The sequence below is a fragment of the Tauraco erythrolophus genome, chromosome 5 (assembly GCF_009769465.1).
Source record: "Tauraco erythrolophus isolate bTauEry1 chromosome 5, bTauEry1.pri, whole genome shotgun sequence".
Taxonomy (NCBI): domain Eukaryota; kingdom Metazoa; phylum Chordata; class Aves; order Musophagiformes; family Musophagidae; genus Tauraco; species Tauraco erythrolophus.
In genome coordinates, this window is record NC_141469.1 from 85,448,410 (window position 1) to 85,473,884 (window position 25,475).

The 25,475-nt window shown below is 67.7% G+C and overlaps 4 protein-coding genes and 1 pseudogene across 8 annotated transcripts; all 5 read left to right on the forward strand.

The window, feature by feature from the left end:
- LOC147528783 (N-acetyltransferase 8-like) lies at positions 1 to 687 on the forward strand. Its single transcript, XM_086612356.1, has one exon. The coding sequence runs from the start codon at positions 1 to 3 to the stop codon at positions 685 to 687; it is 687 nt and encodes a 228-aa protein (XP_086468482.1).
- Positions 688 to 1,038: 351 nt separating this feature from the next.
- LOC147528784 (putative N-acetyltransferase camello pseudogene) lies at positions 1,039 to 1,380 on the forward strand (annotated as a pseudogene).
- A 2,594-nt stretch (positions 1,381 to 3,974) lies between these two features.
- LOC147528785 (N-acetyltransferase 8-like) lies at positions 3,975 to 4,661 on the forward strand. Its single transcript, XM_086612422.1, has one exon. The coding sequence runs from the start codon at positions 3,975 to 3,977 to the stop codon at positions 4,659 to 4,661; it is 687 nt and encodes a 228-aa protein (XP_086468548.1).
- Positions 4,662 to 5,533: 872 nt separating this feature from the next.
- Positions 5,534 to 14,840, forward strand: VPS16 (VPS16 core subunit of CORVET and HOPS complexes). 2 transcript variants are annotated; one of them, XM_086611623.1, is made up of 24 exons: positions 5,534 to 5,618; positions 5,910 to 5,998; positions 6,114 to 6,211; positions 6,972 to 7,100; positions 7,324 to 7,468; positions 7,535 to 7,650; positions 8,003 to 8,125; positions 8,416 to 8,471; positions 8,680 to 8,769; positions 9,196 to 9,290; positions 10,059 to 10,135; positions 10,510 to 10,641; positions 10,774 to 10,901; positions 11,293 to 11,328; positions 11,535 to 11,643; positions 11,715 to 11,849; positions 11,958 to 12,066; positions 12,335 to 12,432; positions 12,508 to 12,612; positions 12,897 to 12,974; positions 13,223 to 13,392; positions 13,489 to 13,585; positions 13,680 to 13,783; positions 14,696 to 14,840. In XM_086611623.1, exons 1-24 carry the CDS (start codon positions 5,566 to 5,568, stop codon positions 14,838 to 14,840), a joined length of 2,517 nt encoding a protein of 838 aa, XP_086467749.1. In that variant the 5' UTR covers positions 5,534 to 5,565. The 2 variants fall into 2 exon arrangements, with proteins under 2 accessions (XP_086467749.1, XP_086467750.1); XM_086611624.1 differs by lacking the exons at positions 9,196 to 9,290; positions 10,059 to 10,135; positions 10,510 to 10,641; positions 10,774 to 10,901.
- Positions 14,841 to 15,397: 557 nt separating this feature from the next.
- IDH3B (isocitrate dehydrogenase (NAD(+)) 3 non-catalytic subunit beta) lies at positions 15,398 to 25,304 on the forward strand. 4 transcript variants are annotated; one of them, XM_086611368.1, is made up of 13 exons: positions 15,398 to 15,427; positions 16,280 to 16,360; positions 17,532 to 17,630; positions 18,451 to 18,571; positions 19,414 to 19,474; positions 19,892 to 20,024; positions 21,262 to 21,395; positions 21,758 to 21,860; positions 22,547 to 22,693; positions 22,815 to 22,909; positions 22,991 to 23,051; positions 23,371 to 23,420; positions 25,189 to 25,260. In XM_086611368.1, the coding sequence occupies exons 1-13, from the start codon at positions 15,398 to 15,400 to the stop codon at positions 25,244 to 25,246; spliced, it is 1,173 nt and encodes a 390-aa protein (XP_086467494.1). In that variant the 3' UTR covers positions 25,247 to 25,260. The 4 variants fall into 4 exon arrangements, with proteins under 4 accessions (XP_086467494.1, XP_086467493.1, XP_086467496.1 ...); XM_086611367.1 differs by lacking the exon at positions 25,189 to 25,260 and having other exon boundaries at positions 15,398 to 15,433; positions 23,371 to 23,479; XM_086611370.1 differs by lacking the exon at positions 25,189 to 25,260 and having other exon boundaries at positions 15,398 to 15,433; positions 17,538 to 17,630; positions 23,371 to 23,479.
- The last annotated feature ends 171 nt before the right edge of the window (positions 25,305 to 25,475 follow it).

Consider the following 25,475-nt stretch of genomic DNA (forward strand, 5'->3'; position numbering starts at 1 on the left):
ATGGCGTCCTACCACATCCGGCAGTACCGGGAGCAGGACTACGAGACCGTGCGGACCCTCTTTGCCTGCGGCATCTTGGAGCACACGCCGGCCGTCTACCGCCATGTCCTGCGCTCGGCACGGGCACAGCTGGGGCTGCTGGTCCTCTTCGCAGCGGTGTGGGCAGCTGCCGGCTACTGGGTGCTGGGGCTGGGGTCCGTGGCACTGGCCCTGGCGGCCACCTGGCTCCTGGCCCGCACCTTCACCATGTCCTACGTGCAGGACGCACTGAGCACTGACCTCTACGACATCTCCGCCAGCTACATGCGGGCACCCGACTCCTGCTTCTGGGTGGCAGAGGCCGGGGGGGCTGTGGTGGGCACAGTTGCCGTGGTACAGCCAGACAATCCAGCCGAGAGGGGGGTGGCCCTGGAGCTGAAGCGAATGTCGGTCAGCAAGGACTACCGGGGCCGGGGCCTCTCTAAAGCGCTCTGCAGGGAGGTGCTGCGCTTTGCCCGGGCACGGGGGTACGAGGCGGTGGTCCTCTCCACCACTGTCGTGCAGGTGGCGGCTCAGCAGCTCTACGAGGGCCAGGGCTTCAGGAAGGTGGGCACCTACAGCCCCTCGCTGCTCACCAGCCTCCTCTCCGTCCAGTTTTTGCATTACCGCTGTGACCTGCCCAGCCGCCCCACAGCCCCGCTGCACTAGGCATTGCCTTGGCACCCTGACCCTGGCACATGTGAGGCACCGCCGTGGCATCCCTGACCCTGGCCCTGACATTTGAGGCACCGGTGTGGCACACCGGCACACAGGCACTGCCGCGGCACCTGCATGGCATCAGCAGCCAGGAACAGCGGTGGTGCCCAGCCAGGCTGCCAGGGCCTTTAATCGTTTTCTCGCAACCAGAAATAAAGAGACACCTGTGGGAACGCCGTGTGGGCTGTGTATGTGGGTACGTGTGTGTGCACGTGTGTGCAAGCGTGTGCAAATTGGCATGTTGCCTGTGCCCATGCACGGGGCCGCGGGCACAGCCGTGTGCGCGTGACCGCGTGTCTGTGCATGCCAGTCTGCACAGGTGTCTGTGTCTGTGTGGTGGGCACAGTGGGTGTGCAGCCGGCCAGTGCTGACGACGAACTGGCGTTGAAGAGGATGGCGGTGCGGAAGGATTACCGGGACCGTGGCATCGCCACGGCGCTGGGCCGCACCGCGCTGGCCTTCGCGCGGCAGCGTGGCTGCTGGGCCGTGGTGCTCAACACGCTGATGCTGCAGCACGAGGCTCGTGCCCTCTACGAGCACCTGGGCTTCCGCCGGCACCGCCGCTACGTCCTGCCCACCGTCTACGGCCGTCTGGCCAACTGCACCATCACCACCTACCACTACGACCTGGCCGCCGCGCCATGAGCCCTGCTACAGCCCTGGGGAGAGCGGGCATCGTGCCCGGCACCAGCACGGCACGGCATGAGCCGTGCGTGGGGCCATGGGGCGCGGGGGGAGCCCGTGCCGGAGCCCCACCACACTGGCTGTGCCATGGGCTGCTGTTTGTGACCGTGCCTGCTGGATGTGGCGCTGCCATGGGGTGCTCGGTGTCCCCCTACCCTGGTGTGTGCCTTGCCGTGGAGCCATGCCAGTGGTGCTTCTCAGGGAGTGTGCTGCACGCTGGCACGGGGGTGGCACGGGGGGTAGGGACCCTCGAGCCATGCGCGGTGGGGGGTCTGTGGGGCACGAAGGGCTAGGGCGGCTGTCCCCACCCCGCCAGGAGGTGGAGGTGTCACGCTGCTCCCCACCAAGCCTTGTCCATGGTGGGGTTCCTGGGGAGAGGCTGTGCCCCGCCTGCCCCTGACACCTCCGGGCAGCACGTGGCTGCCCCAGGGAGACACCCATCCGTGTCCCCCACAGCCCATGTTCCCCTCCGGCTGCTGCGTGGTGCCCGCAGGTTGGGCACTGCCCCTGCATGGGGTGAGGAAATAAAGGACTGTCCACAGCCCTGGACTGGGCTGTTCTTACCGTGCTGGCACAGGGTTTTGGGGTGGCCATGCCAGCAGGATGATGGGGGTCCCCAGCACTGTGAGGACTCCCGCGGCATCCCCACGGGAAGGGTCCAGCACAGGCATGGGGGATGGCACCAAACTGGATCCACGGGGCATCACCGTATGCCCACGGTGACAACTCCTGCCACGTTTACCCCAGACCCGCTGTGCCAGCAGGGGTTCCTGGGTGGGGGACGGTGGCCAACCAGTCCCCTGGGGTGAAGACATCCGCTCCGGGGGGCTCCAAGGGCTCCGTGTGCCCCCGCTTTGGACCCTGGCAGCCTTTGCTTGAGGGATGAAAGGTGAATTGGCCGTTAAATGAGCCCCAGCCTCTCCTGGCACAGAGCCTGGCAGCACTGGGCACCGCTGCTGCCAGCGGCAGAGTCTGGGCAAAGTCCCCAGAGGGGCTCAGCCCCCTCCAAAAAATTATGGGATCTGCAGCAGCCTGTGGGGGTTGGTAAAGGGGTTAAGTGAGGCTGGACACCCCCCCCCCAAGAGGCTTCCACCACCATGGGGGTCCAGTGCCGAAACGCCGAAGCATTTCCTGGGCATGGGGGTCCCGGGCAGAGCCTGTCCCCCGCTCCTGCCCGGGTCCCCCGTCCCCACAGAAGCGGACCCCCCCCCGGTCACCCCAACAAGGCGAGCGCGATCCCGAACCGGATCGGTTTATGGCCGCGTCCCGGCAGCGGCGGGGGCGGCACTTCCCTGTCGGCGCCTGCGCTCGCCGCGTTCCCGGAGCCGCCGTCACTCTGGGTAAGGGCCGAGCTGGGGGTACAGACCCCCCCTTCCCCCCCCCCTTCACCCCCCCAAGCTGGGTGAGGCCCCCGGGGGCTGCGGAACGATGGCCTGAACGGAGCCGGCATCTTCCGCGGCGGCGGTGGGAGCCGCCGGCCCAGGCCAGCGCTGGGGGGCGGGAGGCAAAGCCCCCCCCTCCACCACCACCCCCTGCACGGGGGGAGTCCTGGGCCCCCAGGGTGTAGCGAGGGACCCCCCTGGTTTGCTCGGAGGACCCGCAGCGCCCCGGTTTGAGGAGCGGCGCGGACGGTAGCAGCGGGGGGGGGGGTGCGGGGTGCCGGGGCTCCGGCGGGGGGGCTGAGGCCAGCGCTCCCCGTTACCCCCCCGGTAACGAGACCAGTGCACAGAAACCCCCGAGGGGTTTTCGGCAGCTCGGGGCCCCCTACCCCTGCCCGGGGCAGGGGCAGCCATTCCCGGCCACGGTCTGCCCCCAAACCCACGGTGCGTCCCGAGCAGCCCCGGGGGGTTTCTGTGCCCGTCGCCCCCCCGCCGTGTCCCTTTGTGCATCCAGCTCCGGTCGTGGCACCGGGGGCAAAGGACAGGCGGGTGCCCGCCTCCGCCCGGGTTTCGTTGTGCCACGGCTCCCGGGGAGCCAGCACGGCCGGTGAGTGCCGGGGGCGGGGGGGACACACGGATCCTCCCGGTCCTCCCTGCGCCCCCCCGGGCCCCGCTCCCCGCCCCTGGGTGCCCCAGCCCCAGCCCGCTCCCCGCAGCCGGGGCGGGTGGGACGCGCATCTCCGAGCTTCCCCCAGCGGGGAGCGGGAGCCCCCAACCCACTTCACCCCCGCCTTTGGGGGGTCCCCGTGCGGGACCGGCCCCCGGCACGGCCGCTGCTCCAGCGCTGGGGGAAGTGGGAAAACCGGGATGAGACGAGTGATGCTCGGAGGGCTCCGTGGGATCCCCGGAGAGAAAGAGGGGAGCGGGCAGTGGGCAAGAACCCCGCGGGGATCCCGGTCACCCACCCTGGGCAAGGCTGGTGATGGAGATTTTTACAGGGAAGATGCAGAGCGCAGGCTGGTGCCCAGCTGACGGGAGCTAACGCGGCTGCACGGTGCTCAGGGAGCAATTCCTGCCCGTTCACCGGCTGTGCCATCCCGGCGATGGGGTCTGGGGGTCCCCATCTGAGATGGGCACCACTCTGACACCCCTGTGGCACACGACAGGTGCCAGCCCATGGCGTCCTACCGCATCCGGCAGTACCGGGAGCAGGACTACGAGACCGTGCGGACCCTCTTTGCCCGCGGCATCTTGGAGCACGCGCCAGCCGTCTACCGCCACGTCCTGCGCTCGGCACGGGCACAGCTGGGGCTGCTGGTCCTCTTCGCAGCAGTACGGGCAGCTGCCGGCTACTGGGTGCTGGGGCTGGGGTCCGTGGCACTGGCGCTGGCGGCCACCTGGCCCCTGGTCCGTTCCCTCAGCATCTCCTACGTGCAGGATGCGCTGAGCACTGACCTCTATGACATCTCTGCCAGCTACATGCGGGCACCCGACTCCTGCTTCTGGGTGGCAGAGGCCGGGGGGGCTGTGGTGGGCATAGTGGCTGCGACACAGCCGGAGGATCCAGCCGAGAGGGGGGTGGCCCTGGAGCTGAAGCGAATGTCGGTCAGCAAGGACTACCGGGGCCAGGGCCTCTCTAAAGCGCTCTGCAGGGAGGTGCTGCGCTTTGCCCGGGCACGGGGGTACGAGGCGGTGGTCCTCTCCACCTCCATGGTGCAGGTGGCGGCTCAGCGGCTCTACGAGGGCCAGGGCTTCAGGAAGGTGGGCACCTACAGCCCCTCGCTGCTCGCCAGCCTCCTCTGCTTCCAGATCTTCCGTTACCGCTGTGACCTGCCCGGCCACGCTGCAGCCCCGCCGCACTAGGCATTGCCATGGCACCCTGACCCCGGCACGTGGAGCACTGCCGTGGCATCCCTGACCCCAGCCATGCCATGTGAGGCACCGCTGCAGCATCCCTGATCCCAGCCCCGGCCCGCAAGGCACTGGTGCAGCAGACCTGACCTCTGCGCGTAGGCACTGCCGCGGCACCCGCATGGCATCAGCAGTGGGGGACAGCGGCGGTGCCCAGCCAGGCTGCCAGGGCCTTTCATTGTTTTCTTGCAGTCAGAAATAAAGAGACACCTGTGGGAACGCCGCGTGGGCTGCCTACGAGGGTACGCGTGTGCAAGCATGTGCAAGTCGGCGTGTTGCCTGTGCCCGTGCACGGGGCCGCGGGCACAGCCGTGTGCGTGTGCTGCACAGCCGTGTGTGCACGCCTATCCGTGCGTGCACGCGTGTCCGTGCGTGCCAGCGCGTTTGTGCGTGTCAGTGTGCCCGTGGCTCCGCGTGAGCCGCACACGCCCGCCAGCCCCGTCCCTGCCCGCCGGTCCCCGTCCCCCGGGATGGGCACAGGGCCGCCGCGGAGCTGTCCCGGGGGCACGGCCGTCCCGGGTGCCCGGGGCAGGAGGACCCCCGGGCTGGGACACGGGGGACCAGGGACCCCCGGGGTGGTGGTGGTGGGGGGGGTCACCCCGGGGACAGGGGACCCCCAGGACGCGGCAGTGCGGCCCTGCCCTCACTGAAGATGGCGGCGGGGCCCTTTCCCCCTTCTCCCGGTGCCCTCACTGAAGATGGCGGCGGGTCCCTTTTCCCCCTTCTCCCGGTGCCCTCACTGAAGATGGCGGCGGCCGAGCTGGCGGCGGGGGCGGGGCGGGGCGGGGCGGGCGGAAGCGCGGGTGGGGGCCGTGTCGCCGGCGTCGCCCGGCTCGTCCCGTCCCGTCCCGGCACCATGGACTGTTACACGGCCAACTGGAACCCACTGGGCGAGGAGACCTTCTACCGGTGAGGGGCGGCAGGGGGCGGCCCGGGCCCGGTACCGGCCAGACGCAGCCCGTCCCCGTCCCCGGGGCCGGCCGCAGGGCTGCCCGGAGGGTGCTCGGCGCTGGGCACGGAGCTCGGGTCGGGCTGGGGCGTCCCGGGGCAGGGCGGGGGGTCCTGGAGCGGCCGCGGGTCTCGGGGCGGCTGGGGGGGGTCCCGCGGCCGGTGTGGGGGGGGCACCATCCCGACCCCCTCCATCCCTCTGCCGCCCGTCCGTCCGTCCATCCGTCCGTCCGTCCGTCCGCCCGCCCGCAGGAGGTCCGAGCTGTACGCCATGGAGTGGGGCCTGAAGGAGGATCTGCGGGACTGCCTGGTGGCGGCCGCCCCGTACGGGGGGCCCATAGGTAGGGCGAGCCCGGACCCCCGGGCTGCGCGGGGCAGCGCCCCCGGTGCACGGCACGGGGAGGTCCCGGACCCCCGGTGGTCCCGGACAGACCCGCTGTCCCGTGCCACCCACAGCTCTGCTGAAGAACAACGCGCGGAAGGAGAAGCCCCCCGGTGCCCGCCCGCTGCTGGAGGTCTACTCGGCCTCCGGGCTGCTCCTGGCCAGCATCCCGGTGAGCCGCCCCGGCCACGGCCGCCCCCTCCTTCACCCGCGCCCCGGGTGCTCCGTGGAGCTCTGCCGTGTGCCAGGGAGCTTGGCACAGCCCTGGGTGCCGCTCAGAGAATGCCAGAGGCTGTCACTCTGCCCCCCGCAGCACTAAGCCCGTGGGCACGGGGGCTGTGGCAGGGCTGGCCGGTGGCACCGGAGGCTGTGGCTGGGCTACCAGCTGCTGCTGCAGGTGAATCGCTGGTCCATGAGACTGGCAGTTGCCTCTGCCTGCTCTGCTCGCTTGCGTGCTCCTGGGCAGCTCCTCCGGTCTCTCCGTGGGGAAGCTGGGTGCTACCACATGTCCTCAGCACCTTCAGCTCTTCGGGGCGATGGCTCCGTGCAGCCCGCTGCGGGAGAAGCTGCTCAGACATGGTGATGTGTGCAAGGGGGAAGCTTGTAAGGAGAAGGAGGCTGCCCAGCCCGGAGAGAAGAGGATGGGGTGGGCATGGGAGCCGCAGAGTTGGCGCCACAGGAGTATCCTCCCTTCCTGCTGTCCGGGGCTGGGGCGGTCGCAGGGCAGTGGGGATGTGGAGGGACAGGGAAAGCTGCCATGACTGCAGGACCCTGCAGAGCCAGGGCAGCCAGGGGCATCAGACCTCCGGATGCCCAACCGTGCCTGTTGGCTACACGTACATCTCCGGGTGGGATGTCTCTGCGGCTGGGCTGGCTGGCTTGGCTGGGAGACGTGCAGCCCCATGGCACACTCACATGTCTCCTGTCCGCAGTGGAAGAGCGGCCAGCTGGTGCAGCTGGGCTGGACGGCCAGCGAGGACCTGCTGTGCATCCAGGAGGACGGCACCGTTCTCATCTACAACCTCTTCTGCGAGTTCAAGCGCCACTTCAGCATGGGCAACGTGAGTGGGGCAGGACCGGGAGCTCCAGAAGTGCCATCCTGGTGGCCCCAGGGCCGGAATGATCTCCTCTTTGCTGCGGGAGCGAGGGCTGTCTGGGCTGGGTCGCCTGCTCCCACGTGGCACGGGGCTGGGCTCGCTCCTTCCCGGGGTGGTTTTGTTCCCAGAGCCGTGGCAGCGCGGTGCTGAGCCCCGGCCCGGGCCCAGCTCTGTCCCTGCGGTGCAGGAGGTGCTGCAGAACCACGTGCTGGAGGCGAAGGTCTTCCACACAGAGTACGGCACCGGCGTGGCCATCCTCACCGGGGCACACCGCTTCTCCCTGGCCACCAACATCGACGACCTGAAGCTGCGCAGGATGCCCGAGGTTCCCGGTGCGTCCCCTCCCCGCTGCCCCGCGACTCCGGCTGGGCACGGGACCTGATGCTGGTGCCCGGCAGGTCTGCAGAAGCCGCCGGCTTGCTGGGCCGTGCTGTCCCAGGACAGAGTCACCATCGTCCTGCTGGCGGTCGGACAGGACCTCTACCTCCTGGACAACACCTCCTGCTCCGTAGTGGTGAGCGAGCCGCCGCGGGTGTCCGTGGGGAGCAGGGCGGTCTGCAGCCCCCTGCGCTCGTTGGCAGGTCCTTCCCTTGTCCCCTCGCTGTCCCATGGGCTGCTCTCCAGCCTCCGGCACTCGCTGGCAGGTCCCTCACCCCTGTCCCACGGACAGGCGTGTACAGCAGGGACGTCCGTCCCCATCCTGGCCGAGGGCAAAGGGGTGAGGGTTGAGCGGGCACAGGGTGGTAAGGGACGCTCCGGCTCTGACCAGTCCTCAGCCCCTTGTGCGGCATCAGTGCTGGTGTCCGGCAGGTCCCGTGTTCCCAGGTGTGACCCCAGGTGTGACCCTCTCCCTTTCCCTGTCCCAGACCCCCCCTGGCATGAGCCCCTCCGCCGGCGCCTATCTGCAGATGGCCGTGTCCTTCAACTACCGCTGCCTGGCGCTCTTCACCGACACCGGCTACATCTGGATGGGGCTGGCCACGCTGAAGGTGAGCGTCTCCCTGCCATCCCTCCCCGGTGCGGGGCGTTAGGGTGTCAGTCCACCCCTCCTCTCCTGGTATGGCAGACGGACCCGGCAGGGTGGGGTGTCCCGGCAGGTGCCCTCGGGTGCCCATGGACTCGGGGCTGCGGGTCAGCCTCACTGGTGCACGTGGGTGTCAGCACTCCTGCCCTCGGGAGATCCACCCTCTTTTGCTCCATGCTGCCCATCCCTGCGGCATGTGCGATGCCACCCGTGCCGGCGCTGCCATCCCCCTCACCCAGCTCTCTCCCACCGCAGGAGAAGCTTTGCGAGTTCAACAGCAGCATCCGATCTCCGCCCAAGCAGATGGTTTGGTGAGTGATCTCCCCCTCTGCCCGCGGCTCTGCCCACGGCTCTGCCCACCCGTGCTCCTCTGGTACCCTGAGCCTTTGCTGGGGTCTGCTCGGCTCTGTGCCTGCCTGCTGCCTCCCTGGCACGAGTGGCACCCTGTGGCATCCCTGCGTCAGGTACGGGGGGCTGCAGCAGGGCCGAGGGTAAGCCAGGGCTGGGGCTCCCCGGCAGGTGCATGCGGCCCCGGAGCCGGCAGCGTGCCGTGGTGGTGGCCTGGGACCGGCAGCTGATGGTGGTGGGGAACTCCACGGAGTGCATCCAGTATCCTTTGGGGAAGAGGTGTTCGTTCCGAAGGGCATCCACGAGCCCTCCTTGTGCCGCCGCCGTCTCTGTCATGGGCAAGTGGGGGGCTCCGGGAACACCAGTGGTGTCAGCGGCCCCCCAGGACAGTCGGAGGAGGCTGAACTTCTCCCTCCCCTCTGCAGTTGTGCCATCATCTCCCCTGCCCGACCCTGGCCAGCCCAGCCCTGTGTGGCAGTCCCAAGCGTGAGGACTGCCGTGGGTGGCGGGGGGGGGGGTTCCCATCCCTCCGAAGCGCTGATCCTGCGCCCCACCGCCTCTCCATGGAAAGGGGGGCCATGAGCCAGGGGGGACAAGGGCTCCAGGGGGTCGCTCCATGGCATCGCTGGGGCTGCCCTCGGTACCCAGAGCCGCTTTCTCCCCACGAGCCCTTAGCGGGGAGCGCAGGTTTGTCCTGGATGAGGACTCCTACCTGGTGCCCGAGCTGGACGGGGTCCGGATCTTGTCTCGCACCTCCCATGAGCTCCTGCACGAGATCCCAGGTGAGCTGGCGCCGGGTGGCGAGGCCAAGCGGGACCCCCTGTGCCCAGGCAGGCAGGTCTCTGCTGCACTGGTCGGTGCCCAGGACGTGCCCGTGTGGGGGTCCGGCCTGAGCAGCCCTTTCGGGGAGCTCAGGAGGTGGCACGAGCCCCGCAGCCAAGCCGTGCCGTGCCGCGAGCCCCACCAAGGTCTAGTGCAAGGCTCCCTGCCCAGTCCCTTGCCTGGCCCTGGGCTCCCTGCCCAGTCCCTTACCTGGCCCTGGGCTCCCTCCTTCCCCAGCACAGTGCCGAGCCCCTTTGTGCTGAGCAGGGTCCCGCAGGCTGCCCCCCACCCCCTCTCCCGTGCTTTGAGCCGAAGCCTGGCACAGCTTGGCACACCTGTTCCTCACCTCCCGTGCTGCTGGCACTCTCCTGCTTCCAGAGCAGAGCTGCCCAGGAGCTGCCATGGCCCCAGTGGGGGTAATAGCTCCCTGGGACACACGTGTCCTGGCAGCTGCCCCTGCCTCCATCTCCGCTGGGACCCCTGGTGGTGTGTACTGGGGAGGGGTGGTCACAAGGGGTGGAAGAACACCCTGAGATGTCCATTGCCACGGCTCTGCCCAGCTCCTGTGGACGGCGTTGGCCATGCTGATGAAGGACGGTGCCAGCACGGGCTCTCCTAGGGTCCCAGAGCTGTGGGCAGGGGCGGTGGGGGAGCAGGTGGCAGCGGGTGCAGGTGACGCTCCTGGGCTGGGCAGCCTCTCACATGTCTCATTTTCCCTGGCTCTGCAGAGGCCAGCCAGGAGATCTTCAAGATCGCCTCCATGGCACCGGGGGCACTGCTGCTGGAGGCGCAGAAGGAGTATGAGGTACGCTGCCCCACTGCCCATCCCACCCTGCGGAGGCCAGGGTGGCTCTGGGGCAAAGTGTTGCCGGCCGTGCCCCGCAGTGGTGGGAAGGGGGTGATCCCGGAGGTCCCTGCTGGGGCCGAGGTGCCGGGCGAGGGCTCCTTGGCCCCTGGTCCCAGGGTGGGCTCCCCACCGCTGGTCCCAGGGGTGCTGGGGCTCCCAGGGTGGGCTCCCCACCGCTGGTCCCAGGGGTGCTGGGGCTCCCAGGGTGGGCTGTGCTGCTGGTCCCAGGGGTGCTGGGGCTCCCGGGGTGGGCTCCAGCCACTGGTCCCAGTGGTGCTGGGGCTCCCGGGGTGGGCTCCCTGCCGCTCTCCCCACGGGCCGTGCCCCCGCAGAAGGAGAGCCAGAAGGCAGACGAGTACCTGCGGGAGATCAAGGACCAGAAGCTGCTCCCGGAGGCGGTGAGCCAGTGCATCGAGGCGGCCGGCTACGAGCATGAGCCGGACACCCAGAAGTCGCTGCTGAGGGTGAGCAAGGTGCCAGGAGGCTTTGGCTGTGTGGCCGAAGGCACCTCCTTCCCGCTGGCAGCTGCGCCGTGGCTGGCACGGCCTCAACACCACGGCCGGCACGGCCCCAGTACCGCACGCTTCTTCCCGCAGGCAGCCTCCTTCGGGAAGTGCTTCCTCGACAAGTTCCCCGCCGAGAGCTTCGTGCGCATGTGCCAGGACCTGCGGGTGCTCAACGCCATCCGGGACTACCAGATTGGCATCCCCCTCACCTTCACCCAGTATCCTCCCTGGCATGGTGTGCAAGCGGTGGCCCTGGGGTGGGTGCAGGGTCTGGCCTGGGCAGGATTTGGGCTGTTTGGGGCTCCGGGCCCTGCTGGGATGGCCACCTCGTAGGGGTGGAGAGAGCTGCAGAACCGCTTAGCTGCCAGCCCCAGGGGGTTTGGGCACCCGCTGTGCCCTGGGCCCCTGGCAGGGGTGGGTCACCAGCTGAGACCTCTATGCTCATCACACGCTGCAGAGCTGGCTGTGGCTCCTGCAGAGCCGAGCGTGCCGGGGCTGGCCGGAGGTGCTGGGCAGAGATGCTGCCAGGAGCGGGGCAGGTGCCTGGCACACGTTGCCCACGCTCCGTGGGGTTTTGCGGTCCCAGACGTCCCTTGACTGCCCCTGCAGATACAAGCGGCTCACCATCGAGGTCCTGCTGGACAGGTGGGGGTCCCCACGAGCTGGGCACCACAGCCCCGTCCCTGAGCAGCCTGGCCTGAGGCAGTGGCCGGCCGCGCTGCGGTCCCTGTGCCCGTGCTCCCTGTCCCCCGGCCGGGGGCCGAGCGGGCTCCGAGTGTTTGGGGCCCCCCACGAGGCCGGCGGAGCTGCTCAGCTCCTCGGACCCGCTGACCCCCCGTGTGCCGCACCAGGCTGGTCCTGCGGCGCCTCTACCCCCTGGCCATCAGGATCTGCGAGTACCTGCGCCTCTCCGAGATCCAGGGCGTCAGCCGCATCCTGGCACACTGGGCATGCTACAAGGTAAGGGGGCAGCTCGGGGGGCTCTGCCCGCCTGGCGCCGTGCCAAGACCTCTCCGCTCGCTGCCTTCCAGGTGCAGCAGAAGGACAAGTCTGACGAGGAGGTGGCCCACGCCATCAACCAGAAGCTGGGCGACACGCCGGGCATCTCCTACTCCGAGATCGCCGCCCGGGCGTACGACTGCGGCAGGACGGAGCTGGCCATCAAGGTCTCTTGGCCGGGGCTGTGGCGTGTCCAGCTGGGCGGTGGGATGGCTGGGTGGGTGGGGGGGTCACGCGTGGTGGTCACACACTGGCAACCCCTCTGCCACCTGCAGCTGCTGGAGTATGAGCCGCGCTCCGGGGAGCAGGTGCCGCTGCTGCTGAAGATGAAGCGGAGCAAGCTGGCCCTCAGCAAAGCCATCGAGAGCGGGGACACCGACCTGGGTAAGGGCTGGGTTGGGCAGGGGTGGGACCCTCTGGGACCCTGGCACTGGGGGGTCTGGGCAGCCTCCGAGCAGCACATCTCCGTCGGGAGTGATTTGGGTCTGGGGGAGCCTGTTTGTGGCTTTGTGCCTCCTGCGATGAGGGTGGGGGGAGCTGCTGGGTCCCTGTGGGGCAGCACCCGCTGCCCTCCCAGTGCTGCTCCCCGGGGCCGGCCATGCCAGGGGCAGGGGCCCGTCCCCCCCGTCCTGAGCTGCACTCCCTGCCCCAGTCTACACCGTCGTGCTCCACCTGAAGAACGAGCTGAACCGTGGCACCTTCTTCATGACGCTGCAGAACCAGCCGGTGGCCCTGAGCCTGTACCGCCAGGTAGGGGCTGCCGCCGCGGTGCGATGGGCACAGCTCCCCGGCCCCGCGTGCCCTCACCCCCGCATCGCTCCCCAGTTCTGCAAGCACCAGGAGCGGGAGACGCTGAAGGACCTGTATAACCAGGACGACAATCACCAGGAGCTCGGCAACTTCCACGTCCACTCCAGCTACTCGGAGAAGGTCTGTGCCCAGCAGCGGCAGGAGGAGGGGGGAGGACGGTTGGCGGGCACTGGGCTGGCACGTGCCAGGGGGTCAGGATCGAGGCAGGGCCCAGCCCTCCACCTGAATCCAGGGGTCAAAGCGAAGTGTCGTGGAGCCGGAGCGTTGCCTTGGCCATGTCTCAGTACCGGGCACCCCTCCTGCCCCAGCTAGGGGGCTCTGAGGGTGCTGCCGGCCATGCCCCGTCCCTGCAGCATGGCATCCACGCTGGCAGTGGGTGAGGTGGCTGTGCTCTCTGTCCCCAGCGCATCGAAGGGCGAGTAGGAGCTCTGCAGAACGCCGTGGACGAGTACTACAAAGCCAAGAATGAGTTTGCTGCCAAGGTGAGCACGGCCGGGAAGGTGCTGCAGGGGCAGCTCCAGGGCTGGGCAGGAGCAGAGCCAGGCATTGCTGGCGGGCACTGAGGCTTCGGCTGGGCCACCTCTGCTTGATGTGGCACCGCAGGTCTCCCTGCCCCGCTCTGCGGCCGAGGCCAGGCGGGCAGCTGCCAGCGCTCGCTGGGGCAGGGCCCCTGTGGGCACCCTGGGCAGAGCGGGGACGGGCCCCCTCAGGCTGGCACGTTGCTCCCCAGGCCACGGAGGATCAGATCAAGCTCCTGCGGCTCCAGCGGCACCTCCAGGAGGACTTGGACAAGCCCTATCTCGACCTCTCGCTGCACGACACTGTCTCCAACCTCATCCTGGACGGCCACCACAAGCGCGCCGAGCAGCTCTACCGGGAGTTCAAGATCCCCGACAAGAGGTCGGTCCTGGGGGGCTCCTCTGCGCGGTCCCGGGGGGCTCCGGGGTGGGAGCCGTGCTGTGGGGCTGGAGGGGGTGGCTGGACCTGTGTCCCCAGGTACTGGTGGCTGAAGATCAGCGCCCTGGCCAACCGTGGGGACTGGGAGGAGATGGAGAAGTTCTCCAAGAGCAAGAAGTCACCCATTGGGTACCTGGTAAGAACTTTCTCTGCTGGAGGGGCACCAGCCCTGCCCCATGGGCACCCCCCCACCACGCTCTCCCGCTTCCCTCCTCTCCTCTCCTCTCCAGCCCTTCGTGGAGATCTCGGTGAAGCACCACAACCGCTACGAGGCCAAGAAGTACGCGCCCCGCGTCACCCCCGAGCAGCGCGTCAAGGCCTTCGTCCTGGTGGGGTGCGTCAGCTCGGCCACGGTGGGGGGGGCGGCCGGGGGGCAGCAGGGGGGGCGTGGGGCAGGATCGGAGCCCGTGGGAGCAGCTGGGTCCTCACGCAGTGTGGCTGAAGGGGCTCCGGGGGAACCAGGGGGGGATGAGACCCCCGGGAACACGGGGGCAGTGCTGGAGGGGCACCCTGAGCCTCGTCCTCTGCAGCCGGGGGGGGGCTGCATGGGGTACGAGCCCTCGCTAGTGTGCTGGCACGTGGGGGAACGGTGGCTCCAGCTGCCCCATCCTGCTCCAATGCCCCTGTCCTGCCCCCACGCCGCCCCCAGTGCCCCTGTCCTGCCCCCAGTGCCCCCGTCCTGCCCCCACGCCACCCCCAGTGCCCCTGTCCTGCCCCCAGTGCCCCTGTCCTGCCCCCACGCCGCCCCCAGTGCCCCTATTCTGCCCCCAGTGCCCCTGTCCTGCCCCTACGCCACCCCCAGTGCCCCTGTCCTGCCCCAGTGTCCCCGTCCTGCCCCCACACTGCCCCCAGTGCCCCTATTCTGCCCCCAGTGCCCCTGTCCTGCCCCTACGCCACCCCCAGTGCCCCTGTTCTGCCCCCAGTGCCCCTGTCCTGCCCCCAGTGCCCCTGTCCTGCCCCCACGCCGCCCCCAGTGCCCCTGTTCTGCCCCCGCCCTGCCCCAGTGTCCCCGTCCTGCCCCCACACTGCCCCCAGTGCCCCTATTCTGCCCCCAGTGCCCCTGTCTGCCCCTACGCCACCCCCAGTGCCCCTGTTCTGCCCCCAGTGCCCCCGTCCTGCCCCCAGTGCTCCCGTCCTGGCCCCACGCCGCCCCCAGTGCCCCTGTTCTGCCCCCAGTGCCCCCGTCCTGCCCCCAGTGCCCCCGTCCTGCCCCCACGCCGCCCCCAGCCCCCCCGCTCTGCCGCAGGGACCTGGACCAGGCGGCCGACGCCGCCATCGAGCACAAGAACGAGACGGAGATGAACTTCGTCCTGTCCAAGTGCGGTGCCAGCACCGACGCCGCCGTGGCGGAGAAGCTGAACCGGGCGCGAGCCCAGCTCCTGAAGAAGTGAGCCCCTTGGGGGGGGGGGGGGGGGCCCTGTGTGCCCCCTGCCCACCCTGCGTGCCCCCTGCTCACTCCTGGGGGGGCTCCAGACCCCCATCCTGCCACTGCGGCCGCTCCGCACTTCTCAGCCCTGTCCCCCCCAGCTCGGGCTGCTGCCCCCCGGCCCCCACACGTGCCCCCCCACCCTCCATGTGTGCCCCTCGCCGGGGTGCCCGTGCCCGGGGGCTGCCTGGCAGGATGGGGTCCGTGTACCGCACCGGGGCCGGCCTCACCCCGGGCTGGCAGCGGCCCCTCCAGTGCCTGGGCACCCCCCACCCGCTGGGGGCGGGGGGGCATCCCCCCCCCCTCCTTGTTCAATAAAGAGAAGCGGTCACTCTCCTGTCTCTTGGTGAGAAACGCTCGGCACCCCTGGGCACCCCCTGGGCTCAGCGCGGGGCCGCGGGGGCTGCCCGGGGGCACTGGGACCCGGGGGGGCCCGGGGGGCCGGGGCGGGGGGGGGGGGGGGGGCGGTCCCGGCTCTTCCGCCGCGCGCGCCGCAGCCGCGGTGCATTGTGGGGCGGCGTGATGGCGGCGCTCAGCGTGGGACGGGCGGCTGCCGGGGTGAGGGAGGTCACAGCGGGGAGGGGGTCAGGCCGGGGGGGAGGGGGAAAGGAGGGGGTGGGCGGGGGGGGGGGTCGGTCCGGGATGGGGGGGGACAGACCCGGGGGGGGGGGTCTGACGTCGGGGGCGAGCGGTCGGTGTAGGCCGGGAGGCGGGTCGGCCCGAACTGGGGGGGGTCAGTCTGAGACCGGGCGTAGGGAGCGGGTCCGGGGTGGGGGGGTCAGTCTGGGAGCGGGTCCGGGGTGGGGGGGGGGTCAGTCTGGGAGCGGGTCCGGGGTGGGGGGGGGGTCAGTCTGGGAGCGGGTCCCGGGGAGCGGGGGTCAGTCTGGGAGCGGGTCCCGGGGTGGGGGGGTCAGTCTGGGAGCGGGTCCGGGGTGGGGGGGTCAGTCTGGGAGCGGGTCCCGGGGTGGGGGGGTCAGTCTGGGAGCGGGTCCGGGGTGGGGGGGTCAGTCTGGGAGCAGGTCCCGGGGTGGGGGGTCAGTCTGGGAGCGGGTCCGGGGTGGGGGGGTCAGTCTGGGAGCGGGTCCAGGGGTGGGGGGGTCAGTCTGGGAGCGGGTCCAGGGGTGGGGTTCGGTCTGGGAGCAGGGGGTCAGTCTGGGAGTGGATCCAGGGTGGGGGGTCAGTCTGGGAGTGGGTCTGAGGGTGGGGGGTCTGGGCAGGGGGTTGCTGTGCCAGGCTGGGCCGTGGGGGTTGGTTTGGGTGGGGGGGGAATCCGGAGGGCTGGAGGATAAGCCCCCACGTGGGGGCTCAGTCCGAACTGGGGTGCTGAAGAACGGGCCGGGTGAGGGGTGGGCTCCGGAGGGGGTGGGCTCCCTGCGCCTCACCTTCCTGCTGCCTCCCACCCAGGGCCTCCTGCGCGCCCAGAGCCTTGGGGCATGGAGGGGTCTGCATGCCCCCGCCGCCCTCCAGCAGATCCCGCGCGCCAAGGTGAGAGCGGAGCCCCTGGCCATCCCCCCCCCCGAGCGCGGGCAGGGCTGGGAGCTGCCGTGGGGAGCCGGGAGACGGGGGAGAGGGAGTGGGCAGTGGGCAGTGGGCAGCGGCAGCCCCTGGGCGGGGGGGATGCTCCTGCTGTGTCCAGGCTGGGTTTGGGGGTGCTCGTGGCCTGCAGGGCTGGGCACACGAGGGGGGGGGGTCTCCTGAGGAAGACTTTTCCGCAGCCGGAGGATGCAGAAAGCGTCGCAGGACCCCGTCAGCACTGGGAGGTGTGGGATGGTTGCTGCAGGCGGAACTGGGCTCGCATTGCTCAGGAGAGGGTCTCTGCTTCGGCGTGCCCAGGGAGCCCCCGGATCCCCCTGCCCCCCGGCTGGCTCTGCCTGGCGGAAGCGGCATTCCGTGCCCTCGGAGCGGCACGTTCTCCGGCCTCGCTCTCTCCTTCCCCAGGGGTTCTCCTCCTCTGGCCCGTTCGGCCTCGCCCGGCACTGGCAGGGCTGTGGTCACGAGCGTTTCTCTGCTGGTGGAGCGGAAACCACCAGCTGGAGCGCAGCAGGGTCTGGGTGAAAGTTGTTTAGGTCCAGTCCGTGTCGTTTAACCCTAAATTCACCGTGCCTGGCTGTGGCGGATAACGTGGAATAACGCGGTAACGGTTAGAGAGGAAATACGGTGAGAGCCAGTCGTGGCGTGGCATGTGCCGGCGTTATCCGGACCCTGCGGTCAGGGAATACGAGCTGCAGCACAGAGCCAAGCGGTTTCCTGCGGAACCGAGGGTGGAAGGAGCAACCCCTGTGCCAGGCAGGGAATTCGGCATGCTCAGGCCGATGGGACATCCGGAGGTCGGCTCCGTGCAGGGAATTACCGGCTAAAGAAGGTGGGATTAGCAAAAGGATTGTGTAAAAATAGGAGGTGGCTCGGTGGGGGAGCAGGCAGCACTGGTTTGGAGGTGGAGCAAGTGTGGAACATCTCAGGAATTATCTTGGAGGCTGGTTTCACGTTCAGGACCAAAAAAGCGTTCTCCACAAAAAGCTGTGACACAATGAGAAGGCAGCAGGAGGGCTCCGGAGCCCCTGGGGGTGTGAAATAGGAACGAGGTGGCGGCCTCGGGTCCCGTTTGGATGAGGCTCCGGGTGCAGCGGCAGATCGGACTCTCCTTTGCTTTCTGCAGTCGGAGAACGCCAAGGCGGAAGGCGCGTTCCAGGTCACCATGCTGCCCGGCGACGGCGTGGGCCCGGAGCTCATGCACGCCGTCAAGGAGGTGTTCAAGGTGAGAGCTCCTGCTCCTCGCTGGGGCAGGTGGTCAGAGCTGGGAGGGGCAGAGCTGCTTAAAGATGCTGCTGGTCCAGGAGCCTGCAAGCCCAATGTCCCTGTGTCCTCCAGTGCAGAAGCGAGCCGGTTGTGAAAACCCTGGGATCTCACCCTTTCCACAGATAGGTTCAGCTGGAGCAGCAGTCCTGCACACTGTCTCATTCTTCGGTGTGAAAGTATGGTTAGAACCATGGAACGGTTTGGGCTGGAAGGGACCTCAGAGACCACCCAGTTCCAGCCCCCCTGCCATGGGCAGGGACACCCTCCACTACACCAGGTTGCTCAAAGCCCCATCCAACCTGGCCTTGAACACTTCCAGGGATGGGGCAGCCACAGCTTCTCTGGGCAACCTGTGCCAGTGCCTCACCACCCTCAGAGGGAAGAATTTCTTCCTTAGATCCCATCAAAATCTGCCCTCTTCCAGTTTAAAGCCATCGCCCCGTGTCTTGTCACTCCACACCCTTGTCCAAAGCCCCTCTCCAGCTTTCCTGTAGCCCCTTCAGGCACTGGAAGGTGCTGGAAGGTCTCCCCGGAGCCTTCTCTTCTCCAGGCTGAACAGCCCCAGCAGGGTTGCCAGCCTGGGCCCATGTCCTGGAGCCAGCAGTCTGGGCCCATGACCCGCTTGGTGCACGAGCGCTGATGCTGTCGGGCCAGTGACGAGGAGGCCACAGGCCGTTCCTCACTGCTCCTGTCGGGAATATGGTGACGTGTGGCATAACCTCCCGGCCGAGCCCCGGGTCTGACGGGGCAGCGGCTCTTTCTCTTTGTCCCTCGCCCAGGCTGCCAGCGTGCCCGTGGTCTTTGACGAGCATCACCTGAGCGAGGTGCAGAACATGGCGTCGGAAGAGAAACTGGATCAGGTGGTTGACTCCATGAAGGAAAGTAAAGTGGCCCTGATAGGTAAGGGTGGGCGCTGCGGTCTGTCCGGCAGGGAGGGCTCGGCGTTGGTTGCTTCATCTCCAGTGCCGTTAGAATCATCGGATCCTTTAGGTTGGAAGAGACCTGGAGATGATCGAGTCCAACCATTAACCCGGCACTGCCCAGTCCACCACTAATCCGTGTCCCTCAGCGCCACATCTACGCGGCTTTTAAAGCCCTCCAGGGGTGGTGACTCCACCACTGCCCTGGGCAGCCTGTTCCAGAGCCGGACAACCCTTTCGGGGAAGGCATTTTTCTTAATATCCAATCTAATATTTCTGTATTTCCTAATATCCAAATATCCAAGTTGTCCCTGGTGCAACTTGAGGCCATTTCTTCTCATCCTATCACTTGGGAGAAGGGACCGACCCCCCTGTTGCTACAACCTCCTTCCAGGGAGTTGCAGAGGGTGAGAAGGTCTCCCCTGAGCCCCCTTCTCTCCAGGCTGGACACCCCCAGCTCCCTCAGCCACTCCCCATCACACGTGTGCTCCAGACCCTTCACCGGCTCCGTTGTCCCTCTCTGGACAAGGAAGGTGCTTTCAGAGGGCAGGAATTCCCGTGGTCAGGTCCTAGAGAAGGACTGTCTTACCAAAGGGGAGGTTTTATCCAGCTTCAGCTCTGGACACGAGATCTGGTAGGACCCGGAGAAGCCAAAGGCCTCCTCAGGGTCCCGTACGGCGAGATCCGTCCCCACGCCTGGCCGAGGCTCTCCGGAAGCACCCCCTGCCCCGGCCCTCGCCGCCGGCTTCGGGCGATGTCCGTAGCAGCCGTCGCTGCGCCCCGTGCTCCGTGTTCTTACTCCCGCTCCGCGTTGTCCCGCAGGCAAGATCCACACGCCCATGGAGTACAAGGGAGAGCTGGCATCCTACGACATGCGGCTCAGGTGAGCGCGGTGCCCTGCTGGCTGCCAGGGCTGGGAACGGCGTGCTGGGAAAACCCGGTGGTGTTCAGTTGTGGTGTTGTGCCACCGAACTGGGGGCTGCGGGAGGCCAGTCCGGGCCAGGTGGGAGATGAAAACACCATCAGGAAGCGAAAGATCCGGAGGGCCTGTCTGTGGCCAGGTGCTGCGTGTGATCCTGCTTCCCAGGGCATCCTGGGAGGAGGGGAGGGGGTGGGTGGCTTGGCAGGGGTGGTCGGAGCCATGCCATGCTGAGGTATGGCTGGCTCCTGATCCGTGAGGAGGAAGATGGATGGATGGACGGATGGATATGTAGATGGATAGCCACGGGAAGGCATCTTAGGAGGTGGGCAGCTGTTGGCTCGTGGTGACACGCTGCCTCTGCCGCTGCTTCTCCCGCAGGCGCAAGCTGGACTTGTTCGCCAACGTGGTCCACGTGAAGAGCTTACCAGGCTACCAGACACGCCACAACAACCTGGACCTCGTCATCATCCGGGAGCAGACGGAGGGGGAGTACAGCTCTCTGGAGCACGAGGTGCGGGAGCCTCCCTCCAGCGCGGGTGCTCTGCTTGGGGCTGCTCCTGGCCACGCCGAAGGTGTCCTGGGATGCGAGGGGCTTTCTGTGCTGCTGGGGACACGTTCCTGCTCTCCATCCCGGAGCTGCTCAGCGTGGCTGAGGAACTGTTTGGAGCAGCAGTGATGTAATTGGGAGAGGATTTAGGGATGCGAGTGCACGCAGACCCACCGCGGCGGTCGTGGCTGCAGGAGGGAGAAAAAGGAAAGAGGAAAGGAGGAAAAGGAAAAGGAGGAAAAGGAGGAAAGGGAGGAAAAGGAGGAGGAGGAAAAGGAGGAAAAGGAAAAGGGAGGAAAAAGGAGGAAAAGGAAAAGGGGGAAAAGGAGGAGGAGGAAAAGGAGGAAAAGGAAAAGGGAGGAAAAGGAGGAAAAGGAAAAGGGGGAAAAGGAGGAAAAGGAGGAGGAGGAAAAGGAGGAGGAGGAAAAGGAGGAAAAGGGAGGAAAAGGAAAAGGGAGGAAAAGGAAAAGGAGGAAAAGGAGGAAAAGGAAAAGGAAGGAAAAGGGGGAAAAGGAGGAAAAGGAGGAGGAGGAGGAGGAAAAGGAGGAGGAGGAAAAGGAGGAAAAGGAAAAGGAGGAGGAGGAAAAGGAGGAAAAGGAAAAGGAGGAGGAGGAAAAGGAGGAAAAGGAAAAGGGAGAAAAAGGAGGAAAAGGAAAAGGGGGAAAAGGAGGAAAAGGAGGAGGAGGAAAAGGAGGAAAAGGAAAAGGGAGGAAAAGGAGGAAAAGGAAAAGGGGGAAAAGGAGGAAAAGGAGGAGGAGGAAAAGGAGGAAAAGGAAAAGGGAGGAAAAGGAGGAAAAGGAAAAGGGGGAAAAGGAGGAAAAGGAGGAGGAGGAGGAGGAGGAGGAAAAGGAGGAAAAGGGAGGAAAAGGAAAAGGAGGAAAAGGGAGGAAAAGGAAAAGGAGGAAAAGGAGGAAAAGGAAAAGGGAGGAAAAGGAGGAAAAGGAAAAGGGGGAAAAGGAGGAAAAGGGAGGAAAAGGAAAAGGAGGAAAAGGAAAAGGGAGGAAAAGGGAGGAAAAGGAGGAAAAGGAGGAAAAGGAACAAGAGACGTGGGTGTTAAGGAACCTCGTGGTGGGGGGTGACCCAGCGTCAGGCCAAGGCTCCTGGTCTGTGTCCCGACGTGCCGGGGGTGTTGGCATGACGCGGGGGACGCAGTGGGGTGCCAGGTGGTGCGGCGGGCACCGACGCTGCCGTTCCTGCCCAGAGCGCCAAGGGGGTGATCGAGTGCCTGAAGATCATCACGCGGGCCAAGTCGCAGCGCATCGCCAAGTTCGCCTTCGACTACGCCACCAAGAAAGGGCGCTCCAAGGTGACGGCCGTGCACAAAGCCAACATCATGTGAGTCGGCGCCGGCCGGTTGTCAGGCGGCGGCTGCCGTCGCGGGCCGGGACCTGGTTGCTCTCCGCTTTCGATCCCGAGCAGAGCGGTGCCAGTCTGGTGCCAGGGAGGCTGGGCTTGCCCCGGGAATAGTGTTTTTCCCTCTCCGTGCGGTCTCGTCTCCAGCACGAGGCCCGACAGCTGCGGCCTGGGGGTTGTCGGCCGAGGATGGGAGAGGCTCCGGCAGGGAAAGCTGATCCCTCCTGGCTCCCTGGGCCCCGATTTCTCCGGCCGTGCCCACCCCAGTTGCTCTCGGGCTGCCGGTTGCGGTGACGGTGGCACTGCCATCCCGCAGAGCCTTCCATGCTGTTCTTGCCTCGCAGGAAATTGGGCGACGGGCTCTTCCTGCAGTGCTGCGAAGAAGTGGCAGAGCTGTACCCCAAGATCAAGTTTGACACCATGATCATCGACAACTGCTGCATGCAGGTGAGGGTCCCGCTCCCCTGCTCCGGGGCTGCTCCGCTCCGCCTGCCGCTGCTGGGCGCCGGTGCAAGGATCTGGCACCGGAGGAGCTGCTGCCGCTGACGGCGTGGCGGGTCCAGGCGGCCAGTCTGGGCCCTGGCCCGAGGTTTGCTCCTTACACGAGACAGGAGCCTCCTCCCTGCTCCGCTCCAGGGAGAGCAGGAGCCGCGGGAGCCGCAGGTGGCAGAGACACTTAGAGAATCAGTGGATCGTTGGGGTTGGAGAAGACCTTGGAGGTCATCGAGTCCAACCATTAACCCAACCAACACTGCCCAGTCCTCCCCTAACCCGCATCCCTCAGCACATCCACGCATCTTGTGGTGACTCCACCACGTCCCTGGGCACCACGTGCCGGACAACCCTTTTGGTGAAGGAATTTGTCCTCAGACTCGATCCAAACCTCCCCTGGCACAACTGTGCCTCACCTGGGCTTGCCGAGCTGCTGGGTGACTCCAGCCTGCGGCTCCTGAGCCGTTCCAGCGGGGCTCCCTGTGCTCCCGGCACACTTTGGGAATGTTTTCAGACGCGGTGGGTTCTGCTGCTCCACCGTGTCCGTGTATCCCGCCCTGTCCCGGGGGCTGTGGCGGTGCCTGCAGCCTGTGCTGGGTGTGCAGGGCCTCATGTGCCCCTTTTCCCACCCCCCCGTGCAGCTGGTGCAGAACCCCTACCAGTTTGACGTCCTGGTCATGCCGAACCTCTACGGGAACATCATCGACAACCTGGCAGCGGGCTTGGTGGGGGGCGCCGGTGTGGTGCCCGGGGAGAGCTACAGCGCCGAGTACGCCGTCTTCGAGATGGTGAGGAGTGGCGGCTCCGCGGGGCTGCGGTGCCCTGGCAGCACCCCGGGGTGTTGGCGGGGGGGCTGCTGGGGGCAGGAATGTGGAAGAGGATCCATCCCTGTGGCTTCTCCTCCTGCAGGGCGCCCGCCACCCCTTCGCCCAGGCCGTGGGCAGGAACATTGCCAATCCCACTGCCATGCTGCTCTCCGCTGCCAACATGCTGCGGCACCTCAAGTAAGTGCCTTCGGGGTGGGGGTGCGGTGGGGTGGGCAGCGCCGCCTCGGGCCTCACCCACTGCTCCTTTCCTCTCGCCAGCTTGGAATTTCACTCCAATCTGATCGCGGATGCGGTGAAGAAGGTGATCAAAGGCGGAAAAGTGAGTGCTGGGCATCCGGCCGCGCCGCGTGCCCGTTGCCACGCGAGTGGCTCCGGCCTCCGCACCCCTTTCCGGCTCAGACAGCCGCGTGTGGCCGCGGTCGCCCCGCTGCGTGTCCCGGGGGTCGCTCCCGCTGCCGCGGGAAGGCCTGGCAGGGCTGGGGGGACGGCAGGCGGCCCCTTCCTCGCGTGCCGCCCCGCTGGGGACCCTGGCAGGGTGCGTAGAGGGATGCCACTCTCCTCACTCTTCTCCCGGTGCCGTCGCTCCTTTCACGATCACGTCTCTTCCTTGTTTCTCCCCTTCCCTGTTGGATTTTTAGGTTCGGACGCGGGACTTGGGCGGTTACTCCACCACCTCTGACTTCGTCAAGTCTGTGATTGACAACCTGCACCCCCACTATGGTGCCTAGGAGCCCCCCGCTTGCCCCGGGCACGGGGGCATCCCCCTGCCCCCCGCCACGGCTGCCCACAGCCTACCCGCGGCCTTCCTCCTCCCCACCCTGGGAGAGGAGGAGGAGGGTGGCTGCCCTCCTGCCTGCCCCAGAGCCCAGTAATGCCCCCGTCATGGCCAGTGGGATGCTGGAGGGACTGCATGCAGGGGCTGCGTTCGAAGTCACTCGTTTGCACTGGCAGCGTCTCCTCCGGGCGAGGGGGTCCGTGCGGATGTTGGGGGGGGGGGGGTGAAGGGGCAGTGCCCACACGGCTAGCGGCACCCGTGGGCAGTGGGGCCACGGTTACCGGAGGAGCCTTCTCGGGCCCCCGGAGGCTTTAGCAATAAACGGGACCATGGGGCTGAGGCCCCACAGCCGGGAATACACGAGGGAAGTGCTGGCGCGGCATCGGGGTGCCCTGACTGGCACAGTGCGTGAGGCGTCGGCACCTCCTGCCCGCCGGGAACCAGTGCGGGATTGAGGGGCAGCTCTGCCCCCGCTGTGAGTTCGTGGCTGGTTTCTGAGCCAGGGGGGACGCAGGGCTCTGAGCTGAGCCCCCTCCCCAGGCAGGCAGCACCTCTGGGCACAGCTTGACCTGTGGTGGGCAGGGCCCAGGAGCATCCAGACTGCTGCCCTCCGCGGCAGCACCCCACACGCTGCCCAGCAGTGTCAGCCCCCGGAGCCCATGTGGCTTGCGGGGGGGCCGGGGACCAGCAGTGGCATGGGGCTGGGCTGCCAGGTGTCAGGTTGGGCTGCCAGGCATGGAGCTGGGCTGCCAGGAGTGGGACGGGGCTGCCAGGCATGGGGCTGCGCTGTCAGGTTGGGCTGCCAGGTGTGGGGCTGGGCTCCAGCACATGGTGGGCACAGAGCTGCTCTGCCCCATCCCGGGCAGGGTGCTGTGTGCCTGGGAGCGACCGGGATGTGCGTTTGCCGCTGTGCCGTGTATTCCCGTTTGCCAATAAAGGGTCCAATACATCCCTGCCCAGCCCAGGGGCTGTTGCCCACCCTGTTGTGCCCCTGCCCTCCACCCCACTGATGCGGCGCAGCACTGGCACAGCTCAGTGTTACCCCCCGAGGCCTGTGGGGAGCCCGGGCAGCTTGTGGGGCAGCTGCTGAGGGTGCAGGGCAGGGGCCAGAAGCCAGGCTGGCAGCGAGTGCAGGGCCATGGTGGGGCCGTGCCAGCAGCGGTGGGCAAAGGGCTTCAGCCAGGGGGGAGTCCTGCCAGCCTGTCGCCATCCCCTCCAGCCCCCCGGGGTAGGTGAGCCCAGGGAAGAGCTGCCAGGGAATCCTCTGCCCCCTGCAGTTGCCCATCAAAGCCGGCCTGGGTGCAGGCACTGGCAGAGGGGCTGAGGGTTTGCTGGGACCCCCTGTGGGGCTGAGGGGGCTGGCACACTGGGGCTGGAACCCAGGGCACAGGCCGGGCACATGCCCACGTGCTGCTGGGGTGCACCAAAGCTCAGGGTGGCCAATGCCCCTCCGGGCTGGTGTGGGGCAGGGCTGGCATTGGGCAGGGTGTGCCATCAGCTCCTGCCCTGCCGCTGCCCCACGCGGGCAGCCGGTCCCCATCGCACCTCCAGCTCCCTGAGGCACAGGGACACCTCGGGCACCCTCTCCAGAGCTGCCAAGGGCTGTGGGGAGCCCGGTCCTGGGGCCAGGGGGCCCCGCCATGCCCCCTGCCCTCCTGGCTAACGCTGCCCTCTCTTACAGGTGCGCACGGCCGACATGGGGGGCTACGCCACGTCTCTGGATTTCACCCAAGCCGTAATAGCCGCCCTGGACGCGTAGGGTGCCCGGCCTGCCTGCTCCTGCCCCGTAACTTATTGCTTCCCTCAATAAAGTGGCCTCTGCAGCACGAGGGGGTCTGCCAGGGGGGCTCCCAACACACCTGGCGCCGTCTCTTCCCAGCCAAGCCGGGCAAGGAGGGCTGGGGCAGCTCCTGTGCCAGGAGCGGGGACGGTGGCACCAGCTCTTGCCCGGGGGAGGGGAGGCAAATC